Source organism: Orcinus orca, chromosome 17, assembly GCF_937001465.1.
Source record: "Orcinus orca chromosome 17, mOrcOrc1.1, whole genome shotgun sequence".
Lineage (NCBI taxonomy): Eukaryota > Metazoa > Chordata > Mammalia > Artiodactyla > Delphinidae > Orcinus > Orcinus orca.
The window spans coordinates 6335126-6357571 of record NC_064575.1 but is presented as its reverse complement, the minus strand read 5'-3'; the positions used below and the strand labels follow the sequence as shown (position 1 = coordinate 6357571).

General features: G+C 39.3%; 1 protein-coding gene across 4 annotated transcripts in view; it reads left to right on the top strand.

Moving 5' to 3' along the window:
• Nucleotides 1-22446, top strand: part of TOX (thymocyte selection associated high mobility group box) — a 298273-nt gene that overhangs the window by 247480 nt on the left and 28347 nt on the right. For all 4 annotated transcript variants that reach the window (XM_033437612.2, XM_004274988.4, XM_049700748.1 and 1 more), the window contains 2 exons: nt 3201-3482; nt 16230-16460. In XM_033437612.2, coding sequence (XP_033293503.1) covers nt 3201-3482; nt 16230-16460 — 513 coding nt within the window. The remainder of the gene's footprint in view (nt 1-3200; nt 3483-16229; nt 16461-22446) is intronic.

The window sequence follows — 22446 nt, the reverse complement described above, 5'->3', positions numbered from 1 at the left end:
TGAAAAACAGAATGTTAGGGAATCATTTAGGGGTGGAAAGTTGTAAGAAGAATAAAGTCAGTGAAGGAGCTGGGAGGAATCAGAACAGCAGTTGAGATTAAGCATGACTTAAGTGAATTATTCACGGTAAATTGAAAATACTGGAGAGTAACAGGAAATAATATTTTGCAAGTTGAAGTTTCGTATTTCACATTAAGACCTGTAGTTAGTCACTATCTTCCTAGAAGGAAACCAGTAATCAGAACATTTGCTTACCTTCATGAGCTGACTAATTATTCTTAGTTTTCAGTAATCAGAGTCCCTCCAGTTTACTTTGCCCCATATTATACATTAGGCAGTGATAAATAGTAAACTGACTTCTGTCAAAGCAAGGTGAAATGGAAAAACTCCTCCTAATTCAGAAATGTCACCAAGGGTGTTAAGATCTACTTCTAAGTGCATCTGAGGCCTAAAGAGATGAGTATGCTCTCTGATTTGTGCTTGCCACCCTCCACAAAGGAAAATTATTCTTTGATTCAGTGTTAAAGCTGCTGTCTGCTGGCCTAACACCATTGGTGACACCATATTTTGAACTAATGATGAGTCTGTTGAAAAAGTGGTACCCTGTTGAGTACTCTGTGGTCCCGACCCAGATTGATTCCCTACCCCCTTCCACCATGCCCACCTCCTTCTACTAATATAACAAAGGTGGAAATACAATGTTAGTTCTCAGAGATCTACCCACCACACTAATTAGCATGATAAAACAATAAAAAGGATTACAAAATGGAGGAAGAGATAGGTGCTCTAAAGTGAAATTTGTAGTCGTAAATCTGGAAATTCTGTGTGTAAGTCAATTTAGAGATCATCTTCTGCAATGTCACGTGGAAACCACAATATTTCTGAAAGAGTGAGAAGTGGGCTCCCGATAGGTTACAACTGTTCATGCTTGTAACCTGGGATTTATGTGACAGAGAAATAAAGATATCAATTAGCTATATATGTTTGGAAAGATAATTTAAAGTATGATTTTGTTAGTAAACATTTTTAATTTGCAGGGCTCTACAAATGTGTCCTCTACAAACAGATATGTTTGAGTATGCGTGTGAGTGCTTTATTTGGTGCAGGGCTGGGAGAGGGAGCTGCCCTGTATAGGACAGTGCCCTTTATGGGCACCCATTGCTCTGTGCCCACAATGAGAGACCAGTTCTACATGCTAAGGGTCTAAGGAAGAACACAATAGGACCTCAGGGCCTTAGAGTATGGGCCTGAAAAAGACTCAGTGGCACAACTTTATGAATAACTGTGAAAGCTAGTATTATTTCACAGGGAAGGTCAGATTATGGAAGTTATAGGAACAGTTAAGCAGGAACAAAAACTATTTTAGTAAATGTGAGTGGAGGTAACATGAATGGACTAGATAAAAACCATGGATTTGGGTAGGCAATATTGGATGGGTGTTTTTGACTATCTTTAATTAACTATAACTCTCTCTTTGGGATACGTAAAATATTGCATCAGCTGCTTGATACAGTGGGAAGTATCAAAGACTGGAATTGAGAGATGTAGGTTTTAACTCCAACTGTGTGGTTCGGGGAAGTCATTTAAGATCTCTGGGTTTTAGTCATTCATTTATATATTTATTCAACAGACATTCACAGCCCCTCAGTCTCCTCTTCTGTAGATTGAGAACGTGTCACTAGAGCCTCTGCAGCGCTCACATGTATCATTGAATAGTGATACCTGCTTACTGAGGGGTTTCATAAAAAGGAGAGCTATGAGCTACTTTTGAAGGATTGGAGGAACGTGGTTTAAATTATGGGAAAAAGGTTGATTTAAACCAGGCAATCAATGGGTACAAAGCCATAGAGCCAGACTAACCCTTCACCCAGGAGAACCAGAGTCTAGGATTCCTAGAACTGAGTCTGAAGATGAAGCAGTAGCAAGACTTGGAAAGGTCAAAAGGTATTGACTAATAAGATGCCTGATGGTGGAGACAGTAAACCTAATACAGAGAACACAGGCAGACACCTCTTCAGTCACCACTCCAGTTTCAGGGAGGTCTAACTAGGTTGGTAAAATGACTAGAGAGCATTGGTAGAAAATGATTTTATTACCAAAAGAAAAAAATTCCTATGACTAAGTTATTTAATTGACCTTTTCATTATTTCCATGTCATGGTGGTAATATCTGACACTATATGGGTTTTTTTTAAATGAAATAGAGAAAGGTAACATTAGTTTTACTTTTTCCATTCCCAGATGTAACGTTAACATATATCTCTTCACTGCCCTCCTTTTTTCCATTTGTTTCTCTTTTTCTCTCTCTTGTTTTATAAACCCTCTACCTGCATGAACTCCCCAATGCCCTTCAGAGTGAACAAAACTGAGCTGCTTCTGTAAGCACCACAAAATAGTCCCCATTATTTTAAGTTTGAAAATGCCAGAGAAACATTAAGTGAAATCCACCACACTCTTCTGACAACACATTTGACCTCTAGATATGTTAAGAGCTTCATCCTCCAATGCTTTTAATTCTAATTCTTGCAGAGATGAAATTCACTGCTTGAATTGTAACAGTGAGTCTCATTAAGGCTAAAAAGCAGTGACCCAGATAGCATAATGGATTAATATGGTGACCTTGCAACTTTAGAGCTTTACTTTCAAATCGGACTGTGTAGTCAAATCATTTCAATAGTCAATTAATCAATTGGTTAATACCAGCCTGTAAATGTTCTGAGTCGGAAGTTCGTAGATCATTTGGCCAGTACTAGCCTATATAGAAGTAAACTGAGAACCATAGTATGCTTAACTTTCAAAACCTTTTTTAAATGATGAGAATCAAAGAAATAGAGTTTCATGAATTACTGTGAATGCTGTAATCACTAATAATTATATAATATTGACACTCTAATAAGCATCAGTATTTTGAAACTTACACCATAAATAGCTGTTAATGCTATATGTTTGCACTTCATTGCCGTGTAAAGAAGGACTGTAAATATAATCAACCAGGTCTTGAGTAATGAAATGTGATGTTGACTGAATTCTCAAATTCAGGGTGATATATACTGTTAGGATTATCCTACTCTGAGGGACGGGGTGGAAATGTGTATAGTTTAGCAGGACATCCTAACGGACTTTTAAAGCCTAAGGAATTTAAAAATTTTTTTCCAGAAACAAGTTTTGTGAAAAATTATTCCTCTGCATTGTTTTTTACAGATGCAAGATATACGGAGCCCAGAAGGAAGTCAGTATAGCTCCCATCCTCAGATGGCGGCCATGAGACCAAGGGGTCAGCCTGCAGAGCTCAGGCAGCAGCCAGGCATGATGCAGCATGGCCAGCTCACCACCATCAACCAATCACAGCTAAGTGCTCAGCTTGGATTGAACATGGGGGGAAGCAGTGTCCCCCACAACTCGCCGTCTCCTCCCGGAAGCAAGTCTGCAACTCCTTCACCGTCCAGCTCAGTGCATGAGGATGAAGGCGATGATACCTCTAAGGTATGACGAGGTTATTCTGGGGACCAATAGGAAAGGCTTGCTGCCTAAAAAAACTATTGACGGGCACTTCCCTTGACCTATGGCGGATGCAAGTTATATCGTCCAAATGAGAAACGTTGGTGGGGGACCGAATGGATTAAATCACCTGCTTGTCCAATTGCATTTTTAAGTTCCTAACAAATCCTCTCAGTGCAAATGTATTAAACATAAAAATAGGTTGCACCCACGCAGTATAGGGTCTGCATAGTGAGTAAGGGAAAATAATAATCTTGTAGGACTCGGTGTCCAAAATCAAGCTTAATTCACCACTCATTCCAAAATATCTTTCAATTTAACCACCTTATTTTAAGAAGGCAACATCCCAGGGATATAATGATGGCGCTGTGTGTGTGTGTGTATGTGTGTGTTGTGGTTAGAGGAATCCTTTGAGATCATCTTATCCAAACATTTCATATTTAGGGGACTTCCCTGGTGGCGCAGTGGTTAAGAATCCGCCTGCCAATGCAGGGGACACGGGTTCAAGCCCTGGTCCGGGAAGATCCCGCATGCCGTGGAGCAACTAAGCCTATGTGCCACAACTACTGAGCATGTGCTCTAGAGCCCACGAGCCACAACGACTGAGCCCGCGTGCCACAACTACTGCAGCCCATGTGCCTAGAGCCCGTGCTCTGCAACAAAGAGAAGCCACCGCAATGAGAAGCCTGCGCACCGCAACAAAGAGTAGACCCCGCTCACCTCAACTAGAGAAAGCCCGCATGCAGCAATGAAGACCCAACACAGCCAAAAAATAAATTTATTTATTTTTTAAAAATTTCATATTTAGGATGAAGAAAAGAAGGGCCAGAGATATTAGATGACTCCCTTCCAGAAGAAGGAGCCTAGGTGTTTCATTACGTATCTCTTGTTAACCCCAGGCCAGTATGGTTGTCTGTCTGTCTATCTGCATCACCTTAAGTTATCTGTATAAAAAGATGGGTCGTAATTGTCCTTATTTTGGAAAATTAGCTACAAAAGGTAGTTAGTTCTTTAAAGTATTCAAGGCAGCCGTTTCAAATGACTGCATCATAACCAAGTATACTCTCAGTCAAGAACATCGAAATCATCTTTTTATTGCCTTGGTTATCAGTCAGGCATCTTCCAAATTTGTCCCAGTGAGAAGGACCCCTGCCTGGTTACTGTGAAAAACACTGGTGGCTACATGCACACTTCATATTCCTCCTCTTTGTTTAATGTCACTAATGAATTGTCACTTGTGTCAGCCCTTTGTTTTCTTTTCACTTTGTGAGAATTTTGTTTTGGGGAGACAAATGGCAATACCGTGGGATTCTGATCTATGTGGTTAACTTAACAGTAGCTAGCTACACTAATCTTTTAACAACCCAGATAGTGACACATAGATTTATTTAGCCTGATGACAAAGGCAAGGCTGCTCTATTGGCTCTATTTCATTATTTTCAGTATTCTTGACGCTCTGGCGTGTAGGCCCTTGATCCTGGAAACTCTACCAGGGAAGCTAATTCCTAGAGGTAGTGAATGACTCCCCTGGGAGCGCATCTTTGATAAACACACCAACCAATCCAGAGCCCACACCCCAGTTATCTCCTTTATCAAACTCTCACACACCACCTCCCCCGCAGAGTTTCCCCCCAGGGCTAGGCATGGATAACTAGGGACCACCTCTAGAGCCAAGCCCACTGAAACTGTTCAAACATTCCAGTCCTGAGATTACTCAGTATACCTACCCTGCCTCGCCCCTTCCTTCCCACAAAAACCCCAGTAAAGGCTCTGGGCACGCTCTGCCCTCTCCCGTCTCTGCCTCCTGACGACCCTGCACGCCATGCTGGGCCTCCAGTTTCTAGGTTTGTGTGAGTGTAAACTTCATTCATTTCCACGTCTGCTGTCCACCGTCCCTGATGAAAACAAATCCCAGGTACATTTCAGGACAGCTGCACAGCTAGATATCAGCGCCCCTCTCCCTGCACAGTCTCTCCCTGTCAGTGAGCCAGCCGCTCAAGAGGGAAAGTAAAAAGGAGGGAGGAGACTAACTGATGTTACATAAATAGTGTACTGGGCTAGGAGAAGCCCGACCTTTGGCTGATCACTTAGAGGGCAAAATAAATGTTTAAGAAAATCTATATTATTCTAACGGTGTCTCCGGCTAATGAGCACCTGGCTCTAAGTGTGAACACCAGGAATCTGTTTGTGGCCAGTGATTTAGATAACAAATTATGCGTGGATAATTCAAGTTATATTTCTAAACACAGATGTTAAGTACTATATTGCAAGGGGGAAAATTAATGTTCTACTCATAGTAAAGCTCAATTGGCGCATCTGGATTATATCTCTATCAGTATTCACTGCTGACATTTCAGGAAATTAATGCAAAATTAGCATCTTCTGACAGTAAATTTTATGCAGGATTATTCTTACTTACAATAGCATTTTCCACACTCTTCAATTTATATGAGTAGCAGACTGAGTAGAAACCAGAAATTCATAGAATTAATATTGACAGGTTCTGCCATTTTCTACTGACGCATAAGGTCCTTATCTTACAGTTTTGCTGAGGTATGAATGTGTATGTTATGAGTTTCCAGGCTAGCATGAAACTTTGCCAGTGAGTATCCTACCCAATCACTTAACATCCACATCTCAAAGTAACGTATAGCTTATTATTAATGATCACGTAAGCATTGTATAGTGGAATTTATATTCCATAGTTGTATAGTCTTGAATAAGCTATGTGTGAAGGCCTAGGGGTGGATTTCTCAAGAATGCCCTCATTAAAATGACTTTTTGTCTACACAAATATTCTCAAATTTATGTTGAGTTTAAGTGCATTTTCCATCTCAAAATCCATCCTCCCATTCCAGCTCTACGTGCTGTCCTTCACCTTCTCTCCAGTACAAAATTCTCCTGCCCATTTATGCAACTTATGTTTATTAAACGGCTAAAAAAAGTCCTCTGATGAAAATGCTCAGGATTCTTCATCACAGCTAATGATTAAACCGGAATTTTCCTTTATATATGAGCAGGGTTTATGTGCACTGTTGTACTGCAGCAGCTCCAGTTAAATGTGAAGTAGCGTTAAGTCAAAAGGATCATTTAAATCATTTCCAACGAGATCTAAAAAAAGAATATTTAGTCTCACACCTGAAAAAGAAGGCTTTAAACCTTCCCTCTTAATACTTTGTGCTCTCTTAAGCAATTGCAGATTAACTCCAGTTTATCTAATTGAACAAGTAAATGAAATAACTTTGTTTTGACAGAGAGAAATATTGTAAATACATCAGTAAAATAAATTATCACCTTATAAACACTCCTTACGGTTCTGATTGCTCTGGAGCTGTGTTGACAGCCTGAAGTCATAAACTAGACATGCAGTCAAACATCAAAGAAATACAAACTCGGGTAGCTTGTGGTTCTAAGCCTGTAATCCAATATGTGTAATATAACAGACACTTTAAGACACTTAAAGTATCTGGCATTACAACTGTATTTTTAGCACAGTTTTCCCTTTAAGGAAATTATGGGCTAAGAATCACAAGATATGTTTTTCCATCCTTTTACTTTCAGCTTCTCTGCTAAAAGTCTTCTTAAGTTTTATATGTGTCTCTTGTCAGTGGTATATAGTTAAATTTTTACTTTCAAAGGAAACTGACTTCATTTACATTCATATAAATACTAAAATATTTGGGTTTATTTCTCATTTCAGTATTGATCTGTTGCTTTCTATTTGTCCCACACGTGTCTATGTTTCTTTTCTGTTTCTTACCTTCCTTAAGAATGTTCTTACTTTTCTCATTCCAAAATTTCCCATTTTAAGACTGGAAATTTTATAATCTTTCTCGTTGTTTAGCAACTACTCCTGACACACAAATGTGTGAAAGTCTAACATTGATCAATATCTTTACCCTTCTTAAATTACTTTAACTCCAAACACCCTCCTTTCAATTTATACTGGAGCAGTTATTGCTGTTGTTTATCTTAATTATAATTTAAATTATAATTTATCTTAAATTTAAATTAAATGTAATTTTATGAACTCCATGAAATACTATTTTTACTGTCTTTACAGTCTTTTTTCTTTAGATTTATTCACACGTAAGTTTGTCATCTGACGTCATTTTCCCTATGCCTTTAAAATTTTCTCTCGTGAGGATCTATTGGGAACATGATTACCTTAAAAAGTACTTCCACTAGGAAAAGAATTTTAGATTGACAGTGATTCTCTATTATCATTTTGAAGATAATATATTACTCCATTGAATCCTGATTTTCATTATTGCTTTTGAGAATTCTGCTGCCTCACTGTCTTTCCTTTGAAAGTAATCTGCCTCTATTCTCTGACTAGTTTTAAGATCGTCTCTTGCCTTCGGTGTCCTGCAGCATCATTGTGTAGTACGTGGGTTCCTTTAAATTTATCCCAAATTTAAATATTTCTCTTTTTCGTCAGTTCTGGGTGTTTTCCAGAAATTTCCTCTACCCTATTCTTGCTCCTTTCTCATTGTAATTCTGATAAGATAAATGCTAGACCTTCTCATCCTATCCTCCATGACTCTTTTCTTTCATATTTTCTGTTTCCTTCTTGCTCTGTATTACATTCTGATTAATTTACTTATATCAATTTCCCAGTTTGTAATTCAATTTTCAGCTATATCAAATCTGAAATTAAAGCTGATATATTGAGGTTTTAATTTCAATTATTTTATATTTCTAGTTTTATTTGGTTCTTTCTCAAATCTGTTTGGACTTTTTTTGTTTGTTATTTTTAGTTGCTTCCTCTTTATCCATAGATTTAATCTCTTTTGTTCTTTAAGCTAATTCCAATACGTGACGCCTTTTGGGGTCTGATTCTATTGTTTATTGTTGCTGCTGGCTCTTGGTTTTACTGCCTTGTTTCATTTTGCTTTTTTGCTTTTGGAATAGCAGCTGATATTCATTAGAACTTTATAAGAATTCTGTTAGACCTGGTTGGAAAGTGGACTCCACTAAAGATGATTTGTGTTTGCTTCCGCCAAGCATCCCAAGCATCTTGGACCATTACAATCTAGAACCGCTTTGGGCTTACAGTTTTTCAGACCACTCGAGTAGTATACATTCAGGGTATAAATCCTTACAAAAGCTGGCTTCTGTTTGTGAATTATCACAAAAGATATTCCTCCCCTCTCATTCAGAATCGTCCTTGCAGGTCTCGGGAGGGAACGTGCAAGGGAGATCATTTTATTTCACCCTGCACTGAAAGTCTAATTCTTTTGTGTCCTGACTTTTAATAGGAAGCCTCCCGTTAAACATCCCACTGTTTTCGGTCAGCCATGGGCTTTGTCTTCTATCTGCTGTGACTTTGATTCAGTTTCACCAGGTTGAGCAGCTGTCTTCAAGGTGAAAGCTGGCTCCAGTACTCTGCCTACTTCTCCGGGTTCCTGCTTTTGCTTACTTTTTTTCGCTTTTAAGAGTTTCTTAGAATTTGTTAGTTCATCACTGCATGTACATTACCATACTGGACAGAAAGAGAAGGGATTTTTTTCTCAAAAAAAAATAGGGTGTCACTAGAGCAACAATTAAATAAGCCTTTAGAAAAGTACTTGTTATTTACCACCGTTCTGAAGGCTAGAAGATTCCTGGAATAAAATAAAAATGATAAGCAGACAGGTTTCTATAAACATGAAGTGAAATCAAGCAATGTTGGTACCAAATGTCTGGTCACACTGTCTAACATTAGGACAGAATATTTAAAATTGGGATTTTAAAGTCTGGTGTTTTCCACATTGAACTGTATTTATTACACAGTTTTTAAACACTTCACAATATAATATACATGATACTTTTAAGAATTTCTTAAAAGTATCCCAGCAGCTAATATGTACTTGTTTATCAAAAATAAAGTATCCCATCGGTTAAGGCTGAACTTAGCAAAGTAGTTCTGGGGAAAATAGTAAAATTCAGTCAAGCCGCCAGTTAGTACTCGATTCCAAATAATGGTTCCTAAAATCCATTTAAGTAATTAAATTATACTAAGATATAGTATTTTCAAGGTGTGTATGTTCTTAGATGATTCATACTCTGGATAATCGAGCATACTTGATTAAGTCATGGAATAAAACTCAAGTGAGGCTACACGTAGGCACCTGGCATTTTACTCACTGGGACCATGTATTGATAGCTCGTGCATTCTGTGTAAGGCAGGAGAAACCCTCAGTCAAAAATAATAAGAAACGTATTGCCCTAGACAGGCAAATTTAGAAAAGACCAAATGAATCTAACAAAATTGATAAACATAACTAACAGGTGTCTATAATTACAATCAAATCTTTTCTTCACCCTAAAGTGATTTTTCTGGACAGTAGCCCAAATTTCTTACCTTATTATATAAGACCACTGAGTATTTTTGCTAACCTCATCCTAAAACTAAACTCAGTTATCTTTGGCAGAATCAAGGATCCTTAAAAATGAATTTATTTTACAGACTGTGGTACCGATACAATGCCCTGCACTTGTGAATCATCTCAAGAGTACACCATTTTATATGTGGTTTTCTATAATTGATGTTTTGAGTCATTAAATGTACTGTTATTATTAATGATAATAGTAAACCCGATTGTAAAATGAAAGAGGTATTACAACCTTGCTGATTTCACAGTAACTAGATGACTTACTTTCCATGCTTATTTGAATTTATTCTCATAAGGGGATTTTAGATGGCATAGTTTAGAAAGAAAAGGGAGAATGAATTTAAGTAGCAGAATTTTTCACTTACAGAAACAGTACCATCACAAAAAGTGCTGTGATATGCCCTGTTACTATGGTGAAGATTTTATAATATTTACTTTACATGATAAGTGTTATAAGTGGAGCTCTGTGTTGTTTGTTCAGCCTATTATGCAGATGGTGCTTGATTAAAATCTATTTTAAACTCCAGCGATCACTGCAAGTTCGTGTGCGTGAAACAGCTCTCCCAGCTCCATTAAAGGCTTTGGGACTGTGGCAGTTTATTTTTAATATGCTTGTAGACGTTTCTAACTTCTCCAGGGACATTTCAACATCAGTGATTCTCTTTCCTTGAGACTCTTAACTCCAGTACTCTGTATTCTTAAGAAGTGTTCTCTAAGTAGCACCATTAACACATGGCTTTTTTGAAGTGAAAAATTATTGTTTTCTTGTGATTAATAAGTTAAATACATCACTATAATTAAGCAATAAGACATGACAGGAGGTGGATTACCAGAAGCATAAGGACACCCCCTAGGGATTTGGGAAATACATCTATGTCTACAAGTAAGTTACGTGAAGCACATGTATCTGTGTAAAGCTTATGTGAGAGTAGTATCTTTATGTATTTGTGTATGTATTTGTTTATTCATGAGTGCTTAAATTGAATATGAAATAAGCCTGTGGGTGATCAAGATTACGGTTAAAGCCTCAAACCAGACATGTTCTTAGTTGCTATGATTTTCATACAACTTTTTTTTTTAATAGAATGGAGTAGGACTCAAGAATTTGCATTTTTTTAATTAATCAATTTATTTTTTGGCTGTGTTGGGCCTTCGTTTCTGTGCGAGGGCTCTAGTTGTGGCAAGTGGGGGCCATTCTTCATCGCGGTGCGTGGGCCTCTCACTATCGCGGCCTCTCTTGTTGTGGAGCACAGGCTCCAGACGCGCAGGCTCAGTAGTTGTGGCTCACAGGCTTAGTTGCTCTGTGGCATGTGGGATCCTCACGGACCGTGGCACGAACCCATGTCCCCTGTATTGGCAGGCAGACTCTCAACCACTGCGCCACCAGGGAAGCCCTCATACAACTTTTATATGTGTCTCAAATGTCCTTTTCCTTGTCATTCTAAGCCTCTGCCCACTGCTGTATAATACAGGGGCGAAAATGTGTGATGATCCGCTGCATGTAAGACTCCGAACAGATGCTGTGAGGATGGAAAGATTAACGGAACCTTGTCCTTACTCTCAATGTGCTTGTCATCGTGGGGAGTTTATATTTTTGCATTATATGGTTCCTTCTGTATTGTAAAGATTATGACGTTGGAATTAAATTTAACTCTTCAGTCTTAGAACCCTAGTAACTCTAGAAATGTTATACACTAAAACAATGTCCAGTACACAGTGCTCTACAGTCCTGTACAGTAGCCACAAGTCCTGTATGACTGTGTACATTTAAATTTGACTAATTAAAATTAAATAAATAAAAAATGTTTCCTCAGTTGCTCCAGCACAACATTCTCCATAGCCACATGTGGCTAGTGGCTACCCTTTCGAACAGTGCAGAGAACATTTCCATCTTTCCAGAAAATTCCATAAGATAGTGCTGCTCTAGACTGCAGAAGTCAGGGTCTCTTAGAAAATTAGGACATAAAATTATAAGCTTTCATTCCTCTAAGTAAGAATTCAGGATCCAGACAACACTCAAAATTAAGATCCAGGCATGTATTACAAACCCATTTAGCTAATTTCCTCACATCATTGTTCATTCCAAATAGTTGATGGTCAGAAAGGCCAGGTGTCTTTCAAGATACAATCCATTCCTGGCGTGTAAGAGGATCCAAATTATAGCCACATTTCTTTCTTTAGGGAGGCTTTGTATATGAGATATGATCATGTGGTTTTCAAATATGTGATGAAACTACCGCCAGATAGGAGGCCTGACAAATTCCCAGTTCATTATACGGACTCTGAAATAGCAGCTCATTTCTGTACCTTCCCAAACACAGGCAAAAGGCAAAATAAAAAATGAGACCCTCACACATCAGGAGGCAAGGCCCAGTGTTCACGTGGCAGACAGCCTTCACTTCACAGAGCACTGCCCACCTGCATGGGTGCGTTAGACACCAGACCACAACAAGGAATTTGTATCCCGTTATTGCATCCTAAAAGCAAAGACATTGTACATATCCAGTAAGTCTTTATACAAGGAACACTGAGCAGTATCACAATGATTCCCTTCAAAGCACATTTTATTTTTAAAAACTCTTTCATACATAATTTTTATTTTCATTGTTTCCTCTTACATCAGCTTTTGGTGAAGGGGCGTTATCTTAAACCATAGTTCAGTTCTATGAGGGCAGTTTTATAAGTGGCCAGAATATTATGAACCAAGAATATAGGAACAAGCCAGGAAAATAGGGGAAGGCTCCAGAAAACCAACCAAATTGATTGGCTGCATGGAATTGTTCAGAGATTCCTGTAGCGTTGCTCTACGTGGCCTCAAAACAGTAATTTGTGGTTTTCATACACTTGATACTTAGAGCTTCTCACTGGCAGTAACAGGTTCTCCTGCTTCCGCAGAGAATCCCTAGAAAGATGGGCCACATTGCCCAGCAGGAGGATAACTGTCCTTTCTGTTATCACAGGGCATCACGTATCCCGTAGATCGCACCATGTTGTCCAATCCCAATTTAAAAAGAAAGGAAGCATAAAGATCAGCAGTTCAAACACAATTTTGGACAATGGAATCGGGAAACTATTTAAATTATTTGGGAAAACCTTTTAATAAAAATATTTGCAGTGAATCATAGGAAATTTATCTCTACAACTGACATTTGATTATTTTCTACAAAGACAGATATAATCTGCAATCATGGAGATTTTAATGTTTCAGATCACTAATTTTTCAATTAAAATTTAAAAGGAGTCCAGGTGTAAATATTCCCCATGGAGAACCATTCATTTCCCTACACTTTGTTCCCTTTGTCTAAATATTCCCAATCCTTGATGAAATATGACCTCCAATGTCACGATCCCTTCATTTTTAATATTCTTCATTGTGGTCTTTCTTGAATCCTTTTTATTTTTCTTCTTGATATTTTGTTATTTTGAATATAGGAATAGTTATTTTTAGAAAATTTGGAAATTATAAAAAAAATAAAGAAGATAAAGATGTCAAATAGCAATTGTTTCTATGCTCAGAATTCAGAGGAAAAGAACTTGACACTCATCCACCCACAAGTGGTAATGGAAACCCTTCGTCTTAAGACACTCTTAAGTACAAACTCACAAGAGAAGACAGTCTACAGCAAAAAAGAAAGAAAAAAACCATCAGGAACACTACCATTTAATGGCCAGGTGGAGGAGGATGGGCCTAGAAATGATTCTGGAAACAGTGAGGGCACCGAGGTAGGCATGAAACCCAGAGACCGTGATGTCATGGAGCCCTTGGAAGAGACAGGACACTCCCAGTGAGAAAGCAGGTCAGGGGAAGAGTAAAAAGCGCACTGGGTTTATCAGCGTGGTCCTTGGCGACCTTATTGAAAGCTAAGCAATGGGGAGGTACAGTGAGTTGCCAAAGCTGCCTGCAGCCAGCACAACCACGTGGAGGGGTCTGGCTGTGAAGAGAAGATGGCTCTGTGTAGCCTTGGGGCAAAGAGAAAGTTGGCTTGTTTGTTGCGTGTCTGAAGTAGTTAAAGGGCAGTTGGAGGAGTAGAGTTGAGGGTGACTGAGACCAGTGTCTCCTGCTCCTAGACTTTCTCATTTAATCAGTATAGAGCTAAAGCCTGGACATGAGGGTGTTATTTAAGTTTCCCAGGTGATTGTAACATTCAACCATTGAGAATGACCATTCTAGGTCGTATTTGCCTACATGTTTAGTTTAGAGCCGTTACACCGGTTTGCCCAGTATCAACTCAGCCCAGTCCCAGCATCCTTGTCCTTTGGCAGATTTACCTGAGGACCAGTCATTTGACAGGATCACCTCAAACCCATCCTGAGGAAGTTATCTTCTAGTGTTAATCTACGTTAGCTTGTCAGCTCAGTTCAGAGCATCCTGTCCCCATGGGGTTGTTCATTCTGCTTCAGTAGACAGTTTCAAAATGATAATCTTTTAAATAACTTTCTCACTAAAGCCAAAGCCAAAGAATTCACTTAGTTTTTTTCCTGTCTCTGTTCGGTTCCCAAGGCATATCTTTTAAACCAAGACCATATGGCATCACAAATTAGTGTAAGGTCATTTCTTTCCATTCATTCAGTAAAAAGTTACTACTATGTCATAATTAACATCTGAATATCATTTTAAAGTTTTAAACATATTTATATATATATGTCATCTCAGTAATCACAAAATGGCACTGCAGCTGGTTTGCAGTAGAGGGAATGGAGGCCCAGAGAAATTATGTAACTTGCCAAGATTTCACAGCTAAAAATAGTAAAGGAGGACATGAGTGTGGATCCTCTGATGTCACATCCACTGGCCTCTCAGGAGATCATGCTTCGTCTCCAGTGGTGGCAGTTACTTTACACATATTACTCTGCCTGGCAATTCATCTGAATAAGATACATATTACATTGTTTGCCAAGAAGAAAAAAGCAACAACAGTCATAATAAGAGAAGGTGAGGGTGCAGAACCTCCCTGATAATGGTGACTTCCTCAGGAGACAGTGTACGGGGGCCTTTGTGCTGGTGGGAGAGGCGTGTGGAAAGAGGGTTCCTTCCAAGACAACAGTACTTGATACTCATGTAGATCCATATACTTTTAGAACTAGAAAGAAATCGTAGCCCAAATCTCTCATTCTATAGAGGTGGATAAAGTGACATCGCATATAATCAGTATCAAAGTTCAAATGCAGATGTCTTAAATATCAATACATTGTGGGGGGTTTTCCCACTTGCATCATAATAACAATTCAGATTATCCAAATATTCATACTCAAGGGAAAATGGGAGAAAATGGAATCTATCCTGAAACTGAATATTAAAGCTGTTCTAGAAATGTCTAGATTTGAGGATGTAGTTTACAGAGGTGCACTCTCCAATATGGTAGCGCCTAGCCACATGTAGCTATTTCAATTTAAGGCAATTAAAATTATATAAAATTTAAAATTTTGTTTCTTATTCCTGCTAGCTGCATTTCACATACTCATTAGTTACATGTAACTAGTGGCTACCATATTGAATAGTGCAGATTTTAGAACTTTACCCCCACTGCAGAAGCTTCTGTTGGACATCGCTGATCTAGGGTCTAGATTATGCCATTCTCCACACCAGCAGCATTCCGTAGACCTAAGTGCAACACCAAAAGCCATTCAACTTTATTCATTGGACGTGTTGCCCACTATTGTTTAAAAATCATAAGGAGGGGCTTCCCTGGTGGCACAGTGCTTGAGAGTCCGCCTGCCGATGCAGGGGACACGGGTTCGTGCCCCGGTCTGGGAAGATCCCACATGCCGCGGAGCGGCTGGGCCCGTGAGCCATGGCCGCTGAGCCTGCGAGTCTGGAGCCTGTGCTCCGCAACGGGAGAGGCCACAGCGGTGAGAGGCCCGCGTACCGCAAAAAAAAAAAAAAAAAAAAAAAAATCATAAGTAGGAGGAGAAGGATAAAGCCCCCAGAAGCAAACAGGTTAGATTGCTCATCCGGTAGGGTTACCACACGAGGCATCTGCTGCTGTCAGTCACGATGCTGCTCCTCATTCAGCTTCCCGAGTGAGAACAAGAAAACGTTGAGCGAGTTAAGGTATAATATCTGACAGTACAGTAGTAGTATAAAGAGAATCAATAATATTTTAAAGTTATGCAGACTAGGCTGGAAAAGGATGAATATGAAAATTACATGAAATAAGTTTTACTTGAAAATTACATGAAATAAGTTTTACTTGAAAAAACAGTAACAACAGCAAAACCAAGTGTCCCTTAGAAACGTCTGTGTTTGCGTGATGTGCATGGGTGAGTATATCTATGTAAGTCTCAAGGGAGAGCAATATGATTTGTCCTCAAATTTTCTTAGTTCTTCTATAATTCAGATTGTGTTTTATTTCAGGTCAATGGTGGAGAGAAGCGACCTGCCTCTGACATGGGGAAAAAACCAAAAACCCCCAAAAAGAAGAAGAAGAAGGACCCTAATGAGCCCCAGAAGCCTGTGTCTGCTTATGCGTTATTCTTTCGTGATACTCAGGCTGCCATCAAGGGCCAAAATCCAAATGCTACCTTCGGTGAAGTCTCTAAAATTGTGGCTTCAATGTGGGATGGCTTAGGAGAAGAGCAAAAACAGGTAAGAAAAGATGCGCAAGGGAGTGAATCAACATGATTTGAGAAAGTGTACGCATCCTAAAGAAATGGCTTCTAGGGATGGTGGGTGAATTCTTCAGATACTAGAACTGAGGCTGAGAATGTGCCCCATCAGAACCAGACTTCAGGGGACTTTGACATAATTTTATACTCCTTTATTGCTCTGTTATAAATAACATGTTAGTTCCTTTGTTTCAAAGTTTATATAGTGTAGTTACTTTTGGAAGGACTTTTACGCATCCCAGCCAGGATTACGTCATTCCTTAATGTTGCCAATGCGATCATAAAGACAGAAAAAATACTAAAAGTATTTTGAGAACTGTCCACACCTCTCTTCAGCACTTACTATTTATTCTTTTGTCATCAAAACCCTCTTTGCTCTTTGCTAAATGAACCTCAAATTTAAGGGTTTCTATCCTTATCCATTCCCTAAAGACCATCCGAGTATGTTATTCAATCCCACTTGTACTATATGTCTAGGTTGTATTAAATGGGCCCAGATGCCTGGTTATTTTCTTCTTCTCTTGTGGATTGCCATGGTGTGATTCAGGACCACACTGCTGGCGGTGGAGGGCCGTGAGACACTTTGTATCTCAGCCATAGGGCGAGTAGCCCAGAATGTCTTAAGGAGGGTGGGAACTGTGGAGAGAAAGAGTTCAGTATGCAGACGTAGCCCACCTCAACAAAGAAGCAATATTGATCCCAGATTCCTAAACCAGGGACTAGATTGCCATTGTCACCATCTAGAATTTCATGGTCACGAAGGAAAAATTAGACAAGCATTATCATTAAAGTTCAGTTACTGAGACGATTCAGTAGTTGAAGCTTTAGCTGCTGCAGAATACTTTACGGCATTAATGACGTGTTAGTCTCATTGGATTCTTGACAGAGACTTTTTACCTCTCCTCACCAGGTCCAGGGAAGTATGTTATTAACAGAACATCTCAAACCTATGTACATCTATAAGAACTATATATTGTATTATCCGTCAACATCTATAATGTATATCATGTTTTATACTTTGAAGAACACTTTTACATGATTTATCTCGTTTGTTCTGCTCAATACTCATAGATACTTTTTTTTTTTTGGTGTACATTGAACATTTATTACAACTAATTGGCGATGTGATAAGACAGTGCTCACGTGGCCTGAACATTGGTCACAGTCACAACAAAGCTTAATCCAGCCCAGCAGATACAAATGAAAGTGTAAACTGTGAAGACATGTTTAGATACGTAGAAGTACCTATAAAAGTGACATTGAAACAACTGTATATCCTTAAAAAATATAGAGCCCGCTAGTGCCGTTTTACCCCATTCAACTCACACGTTCATATGGGAGGTGGTATCTGTTTTTATACTTACGACTTCCAATAACTAGAAGGGACGGAAGCTGCCCCAAAGTTTGCTGCACTTCTAAGTGGAGGGAAGCAATAGGGGAGTAAAATACATTTGGCTGGAAGGAATATTCGTGCTTTAAACAATGACTTATGCAACACTTTGTGAAGAGAGTAAAACATTTTCCCTAAGATGCTGTTATTAAGAATCCCAGGTAAGTCAACATTTCCATTTTATTTGGGGAGGCATCAAAAACAATCCAAGTAAGTGACTAAATGATAATGACAACGAGAAACTTATCTCAGGAGTTGAATGTTCCTTGGCCTTAAAAATAACATGCTTGCTCTTAGGAAACAGCTGATCTCTGATCCTCGTCCCAGGTCTGGAATGCCTAAGAAATAATTTTTAGTGTAAAACAGGATCATTCCGTTAGTCTTTTGTGTATTCCCTTTGTTTTAAGGTGTTTAGTTTCTAATAAGGGTCTTTGGTATGCATTTGTTTTTTTTCTAAAGTTTCAACACAGAGTGAAATTTTCATTCACTTGATATGTGACATGTCAATTCCCTTTATTCGCATATATACTGAAATGCACTAGTCTTTGGTTTCATAAAACCAGGTTTCACATAATTTAACCTTTTTGCCAAAGACAGTAATTAATAAGTGTATATTGCGTGATTGTGTCATATTCATAGATACACATAATCAAGGTAATGATAATAATCTATTCAAGAGAAACAGACATATAAACTTTAAAATAGCCAGAAAAAGTACCTTTCTTTTCCTGCATTCATTCTAATTCATATTTAAGTCCCTTGTTATCACTTGATTAACCAAAGTTCCCTTTAAAAAAAAATTGTGTAGGCCTGAAAGAAGCAGCTTAGCAGAACAGTAATACTGACCAGACGTCATCTTACACCGTTAGCTAACATGGACATGAAGGCAGTGACCATCTACAGTGTGTGAAATGCCACAAGAAGTCATCAGCAGGGGAGGGGAGTTCATGTCAGTCCAGTTTCTTCAAGAACACTAGGTGGGGTTTCAGCTTCCTCCTGCTAAGTTGCTTTAAGGACATTTTTCTTGGATGTTTCCAGAACTTCTCCTCCCAAAAGAAACTCATCCAAAATAAAATAAGCCTTCTCAAAATTAAAGATGATGTCAAGTTCACACACACTGCCAAAATACTTGTCAAGTAATTCCACATAATGATGAATTATTTCCAGGGTAATTAGTTCATTGCCCTGATCCCCAATAGCACAGCAAAAATACAGACTGGCATGTCTCGGGGAACTGCTCTTTCACCTGCTGAGCCCACAGCAGGGTTCTTCCTTCCTCACAGATACTTTTATCTGAAGTTTGCAAACTATGAAATGGGGCCAGATGGTTAAATGCAGTCACTTATTCATTCAACAAATATTTGTTGCATGTTTACTGTGTGCCCCAGGCACTGTTCTAGACACTGGGAGTAGAGCAGAGAATAAGGCAGAGTCCCATTCTGTTGACTGATTTGTCTAAAATTCCACACTGTGACTAGAACTTATCACTAGAACTTATCATTCAACTTAACAATTTTTTTCTCACCAATTCATGGAACCAATTATAGTTGTGATGGTAAAACCAGTTGCTAAGGAAACACAGAGCCCACTCCCCCGGTTCTCTCCAACCCCCCTTTACTGTAAGCCAAAGCTGTCCTTTACGATCTGAAGTCTCTACACATTTTCTTATGTCCTTTTCAAGATTGCCAGCCCCAGGGAAGGGCTTCACAGGAAAGCACAGGCCTACCATGTGGAGCTCTGCTACAAGAGTCGTCTCTGAGGCTGGAAAACACACCACAGAAGCGTTCTCCTTGCATTCGATTAAAATACTCATCTCACAATTAAGAGGGTGGTTGACATTGTATTTTATGATTCCACTGAAAACCTGATGTAGTTGTTTGAGGATTTCAGAGCTGGTTTCTATCCTAACTCAGATCAGTTTGCTCTCACACTCCCAAGGCTGAGGTGTGGTTCCCCCCTGATGCAGGACACTCATGATGGAATTGTAGAGGGGCTCATTCCTCCACTCACTACAGCTTCACGGATTGAGAAACTGAGTGCACATCCACCAGGAATCCCAACCGCATCCCTGTCCCTGCTCCACCCATGATCCAAGCACCAAGACACACCTCTCTCTCTGCTTTGACAACCCCTGTGTGTAGTCTTGGATAGGGACAAGGCCTCAATGCTGTAAGCTCTTTCGAGTATACTTGTGATGACAAAACATTTTCCTCATTCTCTTTTATTTCCAATTTAATAACGTGTAATGAGTCTGTCTTTGAGCTCTCTCTCTCTCTCTCTCTCTCTCTCTCTTTTTTAAACACTGGCTGTACCTGGTATGTAGGATCTTAGTTCCCCGACCAGGGATCGAACCCGCCCCCTGTGTGGTGGAAGCGTGAAGTCTTAACCACTGGACCGCCAGGGAAGTCGCTGGGTTCTCTCTTAATGGAAATAATTGGGGGTTTTTTCAAGAATTTGTTTTATAAATAAAGGATGAAATTATATAATAGCTGACCCTATTTAACTCATTGGGTATTATAAAGCAATTTCATAATCAAAATGCAGTTGTTTTAAAAAGTTATGCTAAGATTGCTTAGGAAAATATACTAATAGAAATAACTATCTTTGTATCTTCTAGAAAAGTTAATATTTTAACATTTGAGCACCATTTTCAAAGCAAGGTATTGGGAGCAGTCTGAGTCACTCGAATATGGTTTGTCCCCATGCCTTATGTTCCTTTGACTTGACAGGGGTTCAGCATAGCTTATCCTTTTCTCTTAAAAGATGATCTTGCTTAATAAAGATAGTGAAACTGCAGAGTATGCCAAAAAGGATGGTTTATGACACAGGGTGCAAATCGATCCCAGGGACAAGCAGAGAGAGGGTCCAATGAATGAAATCAGACGCCACGCTTACAAAAGGGAGCATACTGCATCTGACGGGGCTGCTGGGACACCACGTGGCAGCCCCTGTCTAACAGTTTGCAGGAATGGCCAGCGAAGCATGCATGCCCACCTAGGACGCACGTTTGGGCATCAAGAGAATGTCAGCAAAATATCCTAAAGTGTTAGCATGGTGTGTTACCACCTGTTCTTTCCCTTTATGTTGACTCATTGTGCCAACATAATATAATATCTCTATTTCAAGCTTAAATTAATTGTATTTTACTCTCATTTAATATTCAAATTGGGGAGCACGTGCTATGTACTTTGAAAGGAATGTTGCTGAAGCCGATTAGAGGCAGACCATTAAACTTCAAAATTTAGGACAAATGTGCATGTTTCAGAACAGCCCCACGTGATGCTGTTGGCATCGTGTAGGCAGCTGTTTCAAGCAGAAGGCTAGGATTTCATGCACCACGATTGTTCAAAAATCCCGTTGTCATAACAGCCCCCAATTATGAACAGCTACAAATGTAAACACGAACTGGAGAAAATGGACAAAATTATTGATGACTTATTAGGGGCTCAGAAAATTACAATACTTAAGGAAAAACAGCTATTAGTGAGATTACAATCGAATGTTGACTTGCCAGCCAGAGGGAACAGGACTAATAGGGCTGCTGTGTGTTTGTGTCACATGCTTCCTCATTGTGGAGTTCAGGCAGGGCTAACAAGCCATGCAGATGGGCAGATCTTTATCTTCAGAAGCCATGATAAGGGAGAAACTGTATGTCCTTTGGTTCCTATGAAGAATCTCTCAAAGAAGAAAAATCAGAAGGAAGCTGAAAGAAGTGCTAAAAATCCTCCAGGAACACAAAACCTCCCATATGAATCATTCCTTCCAAAGCCACTGAACAAACTTCACATGTCAGAGATCTCTCCGTGTTAATACTTTGGAAGATGGTGCTGAATCTGGAATGGGAGCAGGATTGTGTTTGGGATTCCAACTGGAGGTTTTAAATGCTAATGAATCCTAAGACAGTGGACAGCCCGGTTCAGAGCCGTACTAAGTTGTTTTAAAAAGGCACCAGATGGAGAGAGGGAAATAAAACATAAGCGTGGCTGTGATGTTGGTCTTTGCTACTTATCTTTCACTGACTGGAACCTACAGAGAAAGAAAAATAATAACATAACAAGATCACGCCCTTTGTATTAGACTCCTTGGAGTTTCGACCCTCAGCATCTTTTTTTATGAAGGTCCAGCTAGATTTCCTGTCTCTCCCTGTTATTTCTGAATTCTGTGACTCTGGTCATCCAAGTCTGGGATCTGAGTTCACAGTTAACGGAGGGCAAATCAAACCCCACTAAATTAAAGAGTCCGTCCAGCTTTGAAGCAGAAGAGATTGGTCCAAAGAGCTGTAAAGTGTTCTTGGGTCCTTTTTAGCCATGGAAAGTCAGCTCTTAAGTGGGAAAGGAAAGTCACCTTAAATCAGAACCAGATGTAAATTACTAAGTGAACCTTAAGTTCCTAATTGGAGACACAGTTGGGCTGTAATACATTTAGCAAATTACAAACAAAATGTTCTTGTTTACATTACATTAAATGGCTTTAGAGCTTCAGCCAAAGAGCTAAATAAACATGCTGTTAGGCTAAAAATGGAGTGGAAGGCCGGTTCAGAGTTTGGTGTGTTCAGGAGAAACCACAGCCCACGGTG